We start from the raw sequence: 14635 nt of genomic DNA, 5'->3' as shown, positions 1-14635 counted from the left end.
TAAACTTAGTTTAAAAGAGGTAAAAAGTAGAATGTTAATATAGTATTAATATTAAAATAGTTTAAAAAGAGAGAGTAAAGTAGAAAGTATAGACAGACTTAGTTTAAAAAGGTAAGAGATAGAATATTAGTATAGTACTAATATTAAAATAGTTTAAAAAGAAAGTATAAAATAGAAAGTATAAATAAACTTAGTTTAAAAGAGGTAAAAAATAGTATATTAGTATAATACTAATATAAGTTATAAGAAACATATATATTATATACTCTAATATTAGTATTATACTAAAATGTCTTTTTAAAACATTTTAACTTAAAGAGAAACTATACTATCTTTTATACTTCTCTTTATACCTTTCTTTATACTTACTCTTTATACTTCTCTCTTATACTTCTCTCTTATACTTTCTCTTACATTACTATTTATACTTTTTTAAAAAACTATTAATAATACTTACTAGTACTTATAATACTTGTATAACTTAACTTAAAGTTAAGTTTACTTATAATTACTAATTTAGTAAAATAGTAAAAGTAATAGTTAGTATAAAAGAGTTTATATTTATACTATAAAGGAATTAGTACTAAATTAAAAAAAGTAATAAATAAAAGAAAAGTAATAAAAATTTAAAAAAGTTTAAAAAGTTTAAAATTTAAAAATGTAAAAAAGTTAGAATAAAGAAAAGAGATTAACATAATAGTAAATACTAATACTTAAAATGTAAAAGAGTTATAAAATAATAATAAGTATAGTAAAACCTGTTATTAAGTATAATCTACTATAAACAAGTAAGACTATACTTAATAAGAAGTTATACTTGTTAATAGTAACTTAAGTAAAGTAATAAAATTTCCTTATTTGTAGTACATAACTTAATAATATATTGTCTACTTAAAAAACAATTAAATATTAGTCTGTTTAAGAGAACTATTTATTTTCTTACATAGGTTTCTTATAAGCTTTAGAAAAAGTACTCTAGTCTTAATAAACTTAGTACTAATCTTACTCTAAAAGAGTATATTAAGTTTTAAAAGTAATTAAACAGTCTCTACATAACTTTTAATACTTTAACTTTAGTATTTTACTATAAGTAGGATTCTTTAGTAGAAATGTATTATTGACTATACTTATTTATAAATGAATACTAGTAAAAGTATAAATATTTAAAAGTAGAGTTAAAAGATTAATAAGAGAAACTTTTCTAAAATAAGTAAAAACAATTTTACTAGTATTCTTAAGTGTTTTATCTAAGTTCTATACATATTTAAACTTCTTAAACATAATAAACAATAAGTTTTAATAGTAGTTTTTATTATATTACACATTTATTTTATAAAATAAAAGTAGTTTGTACAAAAAGTAGCTCTCTCTAAATTATAATTTATACTATTATATAACTCAAAATTTTCTTTAATTAAGTATATTCTTAATCTTACATTTTAATACTTAATACTTAATACTCTTTATACTTAATATACTTTTATTTTCTTGTTTACTAACTTAGTAAATTAAATTTTTCATACTTATTAAAAGAAAATACTAAACTATAAGTATACTTATTAACAGGTTTTACTATAGTTTTAATTTAATATTAGTAATAATATAGAGAGAACTTAAAGACTTAATAAGAGAACTTAAGTTATAACTATTTTATATAATAAAAATATAAAATATAAGTATTAGAATATAGTTAGAACTTATAAAACAAGTAGAGAGAGAGAGTAAGATAAGAGTAAAGTATATAAAGTAAGTTTAAAAATATAAAACTATTTAGAGTAAATAAGATTAAAACTATAAAACTAATTTAATCTTATATACTTATATATACTAAACTATATAAAAGTACTTAGAAAGTATAAACTATTAAGAATAATAAGTTATAAAAAATAAAAGAAAGAAAGGTTAAAAATAAAAGTATAAAGAATAAAAGGATAAATAAAGGAATAGAATAATAAAGTAAGAAAAAGTAATAGTAAGAGTTAATATATATATAATTTATAAATAGTACTTTTAAAAATTAAAAGTTTTAAATTCTAATATAAAAGAGTGTAAAACTTTTAAAACTAAAAGTATAAAAGTAAAGAATTATAACAGTTTTACTTTTAATTCTAGTATATAATATAAATAAAATCTTAAACTAGAATAGTTAAATTATTAAGTTTGTTTAACTATAAATAACTATTTAGAATTATAAGAAAAGTATTAAGTTTAAAGTTACTAACTTTAAAAAGACAAACATTTTTATTAGATTTAAATAGTTTAAAACTTATAATTTTACTATTAACTAGTTAAAGTAAACACTTATATTTAATTAGTATTTTAAGTCTTATAACTATTTTATACTATTATTTTAAGTAAATACAAACACTTTTAATATTATTAATAGTTTTAATAAAAGTAACTAATTATTCTTCTCTAACTAGAATAAATATATAAATATATATTCTAATTAAAATAGAATAGAGTTAATTTAAAAAATGTTTAAAATAAAACTAGTTTAAAACCTTTTTAAAATAACTCTATTTTAAAATGTATATAAACTTAGTTTACTAAATTTTGTTTAAGAGTTTTTTAAAGTTTTTAGTAAAAAAGAATTTAATTAGTTTCTTAAACACTATTTTTAGAACTATATAATTAAATTAACTAAGAGTTTCTAACTTAAGAATTATAAGGTTTACTTACTTAATAAAGATAAGTAAGAAGTATTTAATAAGTTTTTTTAAGAAAATTTTTAGAATAGTTAAATTTAACTTTTAAAGTTTTTTATAATCTTCTTTTTCTTTTTTGTTAAAAAGAAAGATAGAAAGTTTTACTTAGTTTAGAATTATTATTATTTTAATAAGAGTATTATTAAAAACAAATACTTACTCTCTTTAATTTAAAAGCTTATTAATAAAACATATACATTTAGAGTTTTTACTAAGTTAAATGTTTAGTAAGAGTATAATAATATTTGAATCTAAAACAAAAATAAGTAGAAGACTGTGTTTTAAACTAATTATAAATTGTACAAACTAATTATAATATTTTTTAAACTAACTAACTTACTTATAACATTCTAATTATTTATAAATTATATTCTTACAGATTTGATTAACTTAAAGTATGTTAGTATGTATTTAAACAATATTCTAATTTTTACTTAAATAGTTAAGTATTATTACTAACTAATTTAAGTAGTTTTATAATAGTTTTAAAATAATAAACTATTTCTTTAAGAAGTAAAGTATTCTTTTATATAAAAGTTAGTAAATTATTTAAGCTTTATAATTAGTAGAGAAAAGGTCTGTATAAATCTAACAAAAGTAATTATAGTTTAAAACTAGTTATAACTTTAGAATCTAAAACAGGTTTAAGTGTTTCTTAAATTTGTAAACTACTACTAATACTTTATTTAAAACTTTAATACTATTATTTAACTTTTTTACAATTTTACTAGTAAAAATGTTTCTTAGTAATAAAGTAATTAGTAATAGTTTACATTTAAGTCTTTTAAGTAAATTATTATTAGTAAGTCTGTATTAGTAGTTCTAACAGTTATAAACAAGTTTTAAGTTAAAACTAACTTTTCTAACTTTATAAATAAAGTAGTACTGTTTTAGTTTATTAATAGAAAATAGTATTTAATAGTATTCTAATTAGAATCCCTCTTTATAATAGAACAGAACTACTCTATTTATAATAAGAAACTCTTTACTATTATTTGTTCTTTAAAAGAGTAATATTAATATCTTTTTAGTATTATATAAAAGTTTAAGATTTAAAGTAATTACTTTAATCTTTAGTACTTTTAAGTACTTTAGAAGTTTAACTACTATTAAACTTACTAAATGTTAGAACTATAAAACTATAACTTTATACTAATTTATAAACTTAGAATATAAATAATAAAAGTTAATTTACTCTTAAAACAAGTAAGTTATAAAAAGAGAGAGAATAATAATAAAAATCTTGTTCTTCTAAATAATTCCTATTTTGTATTTAAAACAATCTAAGAGATCTAACTTAAATCTAAGAATGTTAACTTTGTTACTTATATATAGTAAGCTTTAAAATATATATAAAACTAAATTATAGTAAAATAGTTAGAAAAGTAAGTTAAAAATTAGAAAAAGAATAAGAATGAATAGATTTATTAGAAAGACTAACTATATGTTTTAAAGAATTAGAAACTGTAAAAGAACATTATCTAAGCTTATTATAATAATTTAACTATAAAACATTTAAGTTAATATAAAATGTAAGAACTTATTACTTAAAACTATTAATAGTTAGAAATGTAAAAAGAAATCCTAAAATATATAACTAGTTACAATATATACTAACAAACTAAAACTTACTAAATAAAAGTTTAGACTCTTTTACATTTGTATTAGATTCTAGATTATTTTTAGAAAGAAGTTTTAGTAAATTTAATTAGTAAACTATTTAAGTTTTAGAGTTATAATACTATTTATATAATTATTAACTTATTCTCTAAATAAGTTTATATAGTTCTAACTTAAACAGAACTTACTTCTAAAAGTATAATGTGTATTTATTAGAATTATGTTTTCTAGTTATATAAACTCTCTTAAAAACTTATTTATAATTGTAAACTATAATTTAAGTTAAAATTTATATAAAACTTATATATACTTTTTAGAATTTAAGGAAACCTTTCTACTATATATTATTTATAAACTAATAGTTAAACTAAGTAAGTTAATTAAAAGATTAAACTCTATCTTTAAATGTTTATTAATTATTAATAGTTAGACTAGTTTAAATAGTTAACTCTAACAGAATTTGTGTATAATAACTAGTAATACTTTATAATAGAATAGTCTCTATTCTTTCTTAATTATAAAAGATATTTATACTAGAGAACAGTTTTAAACTAGAATAATAGTTTTAAATCTATAACAAACTTTATAAAATAAATATATAAAACTAAGAAAGATATATAAACTCTTTTAAAGAAGGTAGTATAAGTAATAAAGTAGAACTATAATTAGAAAAGATTTACAGTTAAGGATTATTAATTTAGAGACAAAGTTATATTAGAAACTATTAATCTAACTATAAATTACTTAATAAAGAAGTTAAACAATAAGTACTTTAAACTCTTTATTATTAAAAAGAAGGTTAGTACTTTTGTTTATAAACTCTAACTTTTAACAATATAAAAATATATACACTTAGTATTTAATAAGGTTTTACTATCTTAATACTATAATTTAAGTTTTCCTTTATAATAAAGACTCTTACTACTTTTACTAGAACTTATTAGTTTTAAACTAAAATACAAAATAGAGTATATAGTAAATACTAAGTTAGTATATAAAAAGCTTAAGTTTCTTATTTACTAAAAAGAATACTTAGTTAAAGAATATACTTAAGAACCTGTTAAGAATCTTACTTATACTACTAAAATAATTTAAGACTTTTATTAACTTTATCTAAGTACTTTATATTAACTCTATCTTATAAATTTCTAAACTCTACTATTCTAACTTATATTTAAACTATTAATTAAGTCTAATGTTTACTAATTAGAATAATTAGTTTTAGAGAGAGAGTAATATTATAATTTTTTACTCTTATACTTTTAGTTTTAAGAGTTTTATACTCTTTTATATTAGAACTTAGAACTTCTATCCTTTAAAAGTACTATTTATAAATTATATATATACTAACTCTTACTACTACTCTTTCTTACTTTATTATTCTATTCTTTTAACTATCCTTTTATTCTTTATTTATTTTATAGTTTTTTACTCTTTATTTATTCTTTTATTCTTTATACTTTTATCTTTAACCTTTTTTTCTTTTATTCTTTATAACTTATTATTCTTAATAGTTTATACTCTTTAAGTACTCTTATATAATTTAGTATATATAAGTATATAAGATTAAACTAGTTTTATAGTTTTAATTTTGTTTACTCTAAATAGTTTTATACTCTTAAACTTACTCTATATACTCTACTCTTATTTTACTCTCTCTCTCTATCTGTTTTATAAGTTCTAACTATATTCTAATGTTTACATTCTGTATTTCTATTATATAAAATAGTTATAGTCTGAGTCCTCTTACTAAGTCTTTAAGTCCTCTCTATATTGTTACTAATAATAAGCTTATTTATATAAAGTTACTACTAAGTAAGTTACTTATAAATATTAAACTTAAACAAGTATTATATTTAAATAAAGTATTATACAGATTAAAACAATTAAGTAGACAATAGTATAAGAAGATTACTAAACTATTACTTAAGATTAAATTAGAACAAGCTAATTATAATTATACTATATTTTATAAGAAACAAAATAATAAAATAATTCTTATAACATTTATATACATTAATAATATTATAATTATTAGTAAAACTATTACTATAATAATAGTATTTAAACATATATTAAGACAATACATTATATTTACTAATAATAACAAAATACATTAGTTACTTAATATTAAAATATATTAAAATAGACTTTAACAAATAATTAGCTTATAGTAAAAGTATTATATTAAGAGTATAATTAAATATTATTACTTTAAAAATAAAAAGGTATTATAAACACTTATTACTTTTAAAATAGATTTATCTAATAATACAAACAATATATATAATACAAATAAAAGTAATAATAAAATAATACTATATATAAATATTATAGAATTATTAAAATATATTATAAATTGTATATAGTCAAACATATTCTATATTACTAAGTCATTAGTATACTACTTATAAAAGCTTTAAATGTATTATTATAAAGTAGTAAAATATTACTTTGTATATTTAAAATATATAACAAATTATTAACTTTAACTTAAAAGTATAAATACTTTAAAACTATAAGACTATTATAATACAGACAAACAAATGATAGAAGGACATAAAGTAATAAACAGTTACATTTTTCAGTTAGCTAAATTAACTATATTTTAGTTAAGTAAATAGTAAAATTTAGTATTATTATTTGTTTATAAAGCTAAGTTATAAGTACTAGTATATACTACTTAAAAAGTTATTTAACTCAAACAATTTACTAAAGAGGTACTATAAACTAAATTAGTACTTATTACAATTTATTATAATAACTAAAGTATAATAAAGACTATAAAGTCTAACAAAATAATGTATAATACTTATACTAAGTACCTTAATTTATAAAAAGACTTTATACAATACTATATTTAAAACAATTATATTAATATTAAGTATCTAATTAAACTATTAGGTATACACTCTTAGTTATTAATTAATACTTAAAGGAGAGTATTAGATTGTACTCTATCTTTGTATTCTATATTAGGAAACCCTAATTGTCTTATATAGTATTACTGTACTTAGAATGTTTTAGACTTCCCCCCTATAGTATATAAGACAGACACACACTCAATGTCTTAAGAGAGCTAAAGAGTATTTCTACTATACTTGTTAAAAAGTAGTATTCACTCTACTCTGAAAATGAATGAGTAAATACTTAAGCTGTAAAGATTATAATACAATATGCTAGAGAACAGTTATTTATTACAGAGTAAGTAAAAAGCTTTCAGGGGCAATTAATCACTTTTTGAGTTGAGAGATAATAAGGAAAAGGAAAAGAAACTGAGAGAGTAAACTAATACAACTCTTTGTGGGTAGAAGTAGGAAATAGGAAATATACTGTGATAGGCAGTATGCTATGAAAGGCAGTAGTGTGCGTACGGACAGACAGGCAGGCAAGCGAACGATAGCTAAGCTGAGAGGGACAAATACAGCCGTACGACAACAAAAGTGAGGAGACCTAAAGAGGAAGCAAGTTGCAGGAATCACGAACAACGGAAAAGAAAGAGCCAACGTAATAGAGATGGAGAGGATGGTGTAATAAATGCAAATAATGCGAAATGCAAAGATGTACAATGAATAATGAAGAAATGCGAATATATAGGCACAAAGAAAAGGGGAAAGACTAAATGACACACCAGAAAGAAGGAAATCAACGAAAATGACATCGATTGCCTCGAAGTTTATCCACCATCAAGTTCCGTCGCCACATTACTCGCTATAACCCTTCCCGACTGACGCATACGCTGTGGTCGGTGGAGGATAGTTGTTGTTTGCATGACTTGTATTTTGGCTGCTGTACGTATACCGGCTTGGAAGCGCCTCGTGATATGACATTCGTTTCGTTTGAATGGGAGCAAGCACTAAAGGCGGTGAATGCGTTCCAGTCCCGTTTTCTACTCCACTGCTGTCTATACTCTGAGGCGGGTAGGAAGGATGGTTCGAAGTGTACGACACGTTTGAAGAAGTTGTAACGCCTGAGCTTGATGACGAAGTCGTCATAGGCGGGGGTGCAGAAGGTGGCGGTGTATGAAGCTGGAATTGATTAAAACCATTCGCATTGCCATTGACGGCATAATGACCACCACCAACGCCACGCGAAGAAGCAGCCGACGGTGGAGGCGCGCTTGCGACGCTGCCACTGCTGTGAGGTGGAGCAGCCGCAGTGGCACTGCCTGCTGACGATGACGGAGTCGCCATGCCGTAAAATGCGTAGACGTTGCTTTGACCCTGCCCATTCGCGCGCCCATTCGGATGTGCCTGCGAATTCGGAACAACAGGGCTATCACTCGGACTCAATTCACCATTCGTCATTGATCCAATACTCGACCGTGCCCGCTTCTTCGTCTTTGCCCTGGAAGAATCTATATATCGTTGCTGATCGTGCCCCTGCTGGGGTAGGGGAGGCGTGGAATAATTGGGCGACGCCTGTGACTGTGCAGGAGCCGAAGAGGGTGGAGCGGTGTTCATGTAAGCTTCTCTTGGATAGTGATGTTGCTGATAGAACGTCGAAATCTGCGGTGGCGGCGGAAATTGACCATTCGAGCTGGACGACGAAGGCGGAGGGGGTGCGTAGGAGGAACCATTTGCCGAGGAACCAGGCAGGGAGGGTGACGCGTTCTGCTGAGACTGATAGTATCCGGTCTGTTGGACGTAAACATACGGTGGAGGCGGACCGGGGTATGACTGGGGTGTAGATCCGGGTCCGCCAATAACAGGACTTGCGTCTGCACTTGGAGAAGCGCTAGCGGGTGCGCTGCGGTCGGCGGGACTCTCAGGCTGGCTACGGCCATATCCATGCTGCGGCATGTCCGGAGCTCCTGGCAAACCACTTCCACTTCCGTTTTCGTACATGTGCCCGTGCCCGTTCCCATTCTGGATAGGCGGAGTCTGCGGATACGGATGTTGCGGAAGATGTGGTGAGGGAACATGTGATTGTACGAGGGGAGAGGTTTGGGGGGCGCCAGGATATGCTTGGTGATGCTGAGGATACGGGACATGGTGAGCCTGACTGAGAGACGGAGCTGGAAGGGTCGCCTGGGCCAGAGGGGGAGGTGTGTCGAGATCCCCCAGGACGCTCGCGGGTGCTCCCGCAGTGACAGTGATCGCTGACGTAGTAGGCGGGTTCGAGATTGCACGCTGGATAGCTGCGCGCGTTGCCGAAGAGGACGAGCGTCGGGAACCAGGGGATAGATGGATTCGATAACTAAGCGGACATAGCATCAGTCTAGTTTAGCGAATAAGGAGTCATAGTGTATACACGTACTGTTGTTGTAGATTGTCCTGTCTTGAGCACCGCGTTTCACAGCCAGGAAACGGACACTTGTGATTACGCTCGCCTGTATGGACTCGTGCATGACGAGCGAGATGACCCGATGTGGTGAATGCACGATCGCACGTGCTACATACGTGTTTCTTCTTGCCCGTAGTCCCTCCTGCTGCTGACGCAGCGCCAGTTGTTCCTGACCCGCTTGCGGGTGTCGATGAGGCACTTGAAGCGGAGGAAGGGGTAGGGCCAGTGGAGGGTATGCTTCCATTAGGGACCGCTTGCGGGGGGTCGCCTGGATCCTTCTTCATACTTGTCGATCCTTCCTGCACGACTCTCTGCCTCTGAGGATCCCGATTCGCGTCTGATCTGCGGAGAGTCTGAGTCTGCACGAGGGGACTATCGCGAGGACTTGTCTGCGCGGAGCTTGAGCCTCCTAGGCTGTCATCACGATGTCGGGTCTGCTGCTGCTGTAGAGCATAATCCGAGGACTGTATAGCGAGTGAGCCCATGAGTGGAGGGGACAACTGGTTCTGTTGATACTGCTGCGGGTGCTGGATATGTGAGGAGTGAGCAGCACCCGAGGAGGTCGGAGTGGACGTAGACGGACCCGCGGCAGCGGCGATTGAGTAGGGATGGCCTGCGGACGCGCTGGCGTTGTTCACTTTTTGCGCCGGTGCACGCGGCATCGTCGCAGAGATGTATTGAGAGGACTAAGCGAGTTTGGGCGTGTTCGTCGCGTTTGCTTTAGAGCTGGAGCTGGAGCTGGAGCTAGAGCTAAAGCTAGAGCTAGAGCTGGTTGTGTTCCCGTCTATCGGAGAATAAGCCGGTGTTCCGAAGCGTAGAACGCGACGCGTTTAACGACGGAGAGAGGGGTACCAGCAAGGAGGCGCGTGTACTGCGTTGACGCCGCTGTGACCGGAGACGAAGGGGCTCTGTGGTGTTAATGAAGGGAATGGAGGAGATGGGAGGAGGAGGACAAGAAGGTGTAGAGTCAGGGTCTGCGCCTCTTTTAGCCGGGGCGCTTCACTCTCAGAGCAGGTCTCTGGCATCAAACCCTATTCGCCCAATATGGGAACACGTGTCCTGACCAACTGAATTCGCACAGAAAAGCGTGTTCTGCCCTCTCCATTCCCTCAACACAATCCTAGATTCACTATCCTTTCTCGATTCCATCTTTCGTCTTCCCTTCACCTCGTCCTCACTCGCATCGTCCTCCTATTCTCGCTCACCAAACACTCGATTCATCGACCGCCCGTCGCCATCAGCACAGCTTATAGTCCGCATTCGGCTCGGCTACTCGACCCATTCAATCCCCATCAAACGGCGTTCCCGTTCCTGTCCCCCCTCTCCATATTTTATTTTCTATTCTTCATTATTTGTCTTATCCCACCCTTATCGAACGTCATCACTCCCTTCATCTCCCTAATCTCCCTGTCCACTTCCGTCCACCCTCGTCCCTATGCTCCCGCACCGCTTCCTCTGACCCTACAACTGTTGATTTACATACGCCTCCAACTCTATTTGCTAATTTTATTTGCAAAGAATTACAGCACTGTACTACTACAACACCGACCAAACACTCATACTTACTCTCGCAATTCACTCTCCCAGACATGCGCATTTTTTTAATGAATCAACCGCGCCTAATCTGACATTGTGGGGAGACTCGTCCATCAGCATGCATAACAACGCGAGACACCTCTCTAACCAGGCCCCCCTCTTTAATTCCCTCTCCTCTTCATTATTGCTTTCGCGTTATCGGCCCCGGTCTCCCGACCTCATCAACGCACATCTTACGCGTTCTCCTGAGCTCTCTTTGCCAACTGAATCTTGTTTATTTGCTATGCTGAACAAAACGATTTGCGTCATTTTAGCTTTCTCTCTCTGGAGCGGTATCCAACTGCTAAACGTAAGCGAGAGCATTCAACGCTCCACTGGGCAGCTCAATCTCCCTCGCATATCCTTACTACCCAAAGCGAAAGCCCAGAAACAAAAAAATCTCCACCATGGCGTCGATCCAAAAACTCCCCACAATCCAGTGTTCGCATCAAACACTCCGTCAAGAATAGACCAGTACGTAAATGCTCGTATGCTTCGACGCTGACAAACTTTACGTGCCTGTCGGTGAGTCCAAATCAAGGTACTTTGCTATTTAAAGTCAAGTACAAGGTAGACTATTAACTGGCCAACCGTTGATGAAATCGTTGTTTTCGTTACATGTTCCGTTTGTTGTCTCGCTCTGTACCCTGCTTCATAGGCACTGCACTGTAATTCTTTTAGCTGATCCAGGGGATCTGAGTGTAACGCAAGACTAGTATATTTTATCTATGTTTGTTGATCTATACTCTCCACCCTCGACTCGGGGAACAGTACTGGCTTGTCAGTGATTATCTCAACTTGATTTCATATTACTAGCTTCGTTTACAAGTGGCCAACCTTAAGCCCCTGTCTTCAGAAGACGATGTATTGGAAAAAATGAAAGGCTGTGACTTGATTCAGCCACCATACTATAGGTCATGAGTTAGCGATGGATATAGGTCAAAATATGTTGAGGTAAGGAGTAAGGACTCGGTCAATCTTATAGCCAGGCTTATTTACCGGACTGCTGTTGGGCCACGCGGCAGATGATTTCTGCTAAGAAATGACAAAGATCCCGCGACCCGCGTTTCCTGGCCTTCTCCAACTCTACTATCAAAAGATCTTTGTGTTCCAAGGCTCGATCTTTACCTTATTTTTGACGCTTTATTCATCTTCACTGTGTCAGGCAAACCTAATACAAGGCCAGAAGTTGTATAGATTCTGTATCTATAGCCCGACTCTGCCGGCTGTGTCTGCGTTTCGTACTAGTTCTCGGTCAATAGTTGACTACAGATCTTGAACCTCGTGCTTCCACAATTCGATAATCAAGCGCTCTCATCTGTGTTATTTACGCGGTGAAATTGATACACACACTGCCACCGAGTATCTTGGCGACTCGTCAGCCATCGTTATGCAAGCTCTGTAATTCTTTGCTGCGGCCGTCTCTAGACATCAATTCAATTCTCACACACTCGAATAAGACGCTTCACTGAAAAGACAAATTCAAAATGCCCGCGAAGCTTACATGCAGCCTGGACTGGTGAATATCCTTGGAATCATGTTCACAGACACATGTCAGCACCGCTTCTGCATTTCAGTTTCAAATAACTTTTCCTTCGAGTGTGATCGGTTTGTGACATAGAAGCAAGCTGTCAACCTCCGGTATCATCGCCACGTTACACAATTAGCCTTCCTTCCTTCCCTCTTCTTCTCTTCCCTCCGTCTTCTTGATCCGGCTGACATCATTCGCTCGAAGATTTCTTGTTCTACACTTCTATTCATAGACCTCAATCAAACTTCTACTCTTCTACTTGAGGAGAATCATGCTCACTTCACGATGGTCTCGTCTTCGTCAATACTGTTCGTGATGCGCCTTTATTACTGTGACCCCTAATCCGGTTGTTGGCACGCTTCAAACGCCTCGATTTCCTTCTGAACATGAAACAAAGTCTAAAATTGACACGCGAGCAGATGGAACTCTACAATTGAATTGCAAGGAATTGCAAAGAAGTGCAAGAACATGCAATCCCACGTGCTGTATTTTCAACCATATGCATAACAAGTACTATACCCTCGGCGTAATCATTCAGAATAGTCAGCACACCGATGATAATGACACCGTCAAATCCGTAGATCACTCATTTTTCCTTAGTTATCGACCGAAGGCTGTATGTTGTTCTGTTTATCCCATGTAGCTCAAAGGCACAGGATTTTCGCGAACAAATTAATCACGGCAGGCACCAAAGCAAGAGTTATGTGCGCATCTGTGTAGTGAAAACAGTAGTAATTCCACAAGGTTGACTTGATGAGCCGTCGGCGCTGCCTCTTTTGGGTATTGTCCACCAGGTGACTTGTTTGAACACCGAACGGGATTAGCCGAGACACCCACACAATTCAACAAAGTGAACAAACGACAAAAGTTGCGACACACGAAAAGTTTGGTTGCGAGCATTTCTGTATGCTCTACAGAAATGCACTTCGTTCACCTTGTCTAACTAACCATCCGAATACAACGCTCAATTCATTGACAAAGAGAATGCAGCTCGAGGCTTACACCGGACAAACTCACGGCTAGTTCGCCCTAGGCGATATTGTAGCAGCCTAAACGTACAATCTCCCTTGTCAACGGTGCTCTCTTCCCTAACAATGCCTCAGGATGAAACAGATCGCAAAACGCAATATGGTGACTGTTTTCAAATACTCACTCCAGACAGGTTGCATGATCTGCACGATGAGAAATTCGTATAGATAATGCCGTCCGCTTAGCATCCACTGCTGATTTCCATCCAAACCTATCTGTTTTCCCATCACTCGTCCGATAAGTAAGTCTATGTTCTCTGACTCTCATGCGCCCATGTACACATGTTTGATTGCTCCTTGGTGCAAGGCTTTGTTGCTAACAATTTGTTCCGACTATCAACGATATTACTCTGTAAACGATGCGATCATTGTCTCCTATCGAAACCGACAAAGGGGGCCCTGGAAGAATCTTCGTGGGATGGGACGAATCTGCGTAATGGACTGCGGATAATCTATGAGTTCATCCATGGATCGACCCGGGTTCTGCCTCTTTCTAACCAATAAGAAAAACGCGGGGAATGTCCTGTAGCGCTGGTTCAGCAATTCATATACCTGAGTCACATTGCGAGCTATCTGCAATCAAGTACACGTTTCACGTCTGTCAGGGAGAAGGCAAACTCGTGAACAAATAACTATGCCACAAAGGTAAGACATCGTTACTAAAGCAATTATTCTTTCATCTCCACACTCGATTAATCAAGTTGCCCCTTACTAAGAAGGAACCACAAAGAAGCGTTTCGTGTATATGAAGGAGGGTCGACTTTAACACGAGGCGGTCTTCTTTGCTCTGAGAGTGAGTCTTGGTTGAAGGGATCGAAAAGGGGTCTCAGTTTTGAACGTCCCAAAAGGAGATAAAGGACCTTTTGTCTTGTCGCGTCCCTCCTTCC

The 14635-nt window shown here is 32.7% G+C and overlaps 2 protein-coding genes across 2 annotated transcripts; both read right to left on the bottom strand.

Moving 5' to 3' along the window:
• Positions 1–8032: 8032 nt before the first annotated feature.
• Positions 8033–9175, bottom strand: FOMMEDRAFT_135905 (uncharacterized protein; the record flags this gene model as incomplete). Its single annotated transcript, XM_007268987.1, has 1 exon — positions 8033–9175. One exon carries the CDS (start codon positions 9173–9175, stop codon positions 8033–8035), a length of 1143 nt encoding a protein of 380 aa, XP_007269049.1.
• Positions 9176–9568: 393 nt separating this feature from the next.
• FOMMEDRAFT_88693 (uncharacterized protein) lies at positions 9569–9898 on the bottom strand (the record flags this gene model as incomplete). Its single annotated transcript, XM_007268986.1, has 1 exon — positions 9569–9898. The coding sequence occupies one exon, from the start codon at positions 9896–9898 to the stop codon at positions 9569–9571; it is 330 nt and encodes a 109-aa protein (XP_007269048.1).
• Positions 9899–14635: the final 4737 nt, after the last annotated feature.

This window comes from Fomitiporia mediterranea (genome assembly GCF_000271605.1).
Source record: "Fomitiporia mediterranea MF3/22 unplaced genomic scaffold FOMMEscaffold_8, whole genome shotgun sequence".
NCBI lineage: Eukaryota > Fungi > Basidiomycota > Agaricomycetes > Hymenochaetales > Hymenochaetaceae > Fomitiporia > Fomitiporia mediterranea.
Note: the sequence above shows the minus strand (reverse complement) of the source record. Positions and strands in the feature narration are given on the sequence as shown.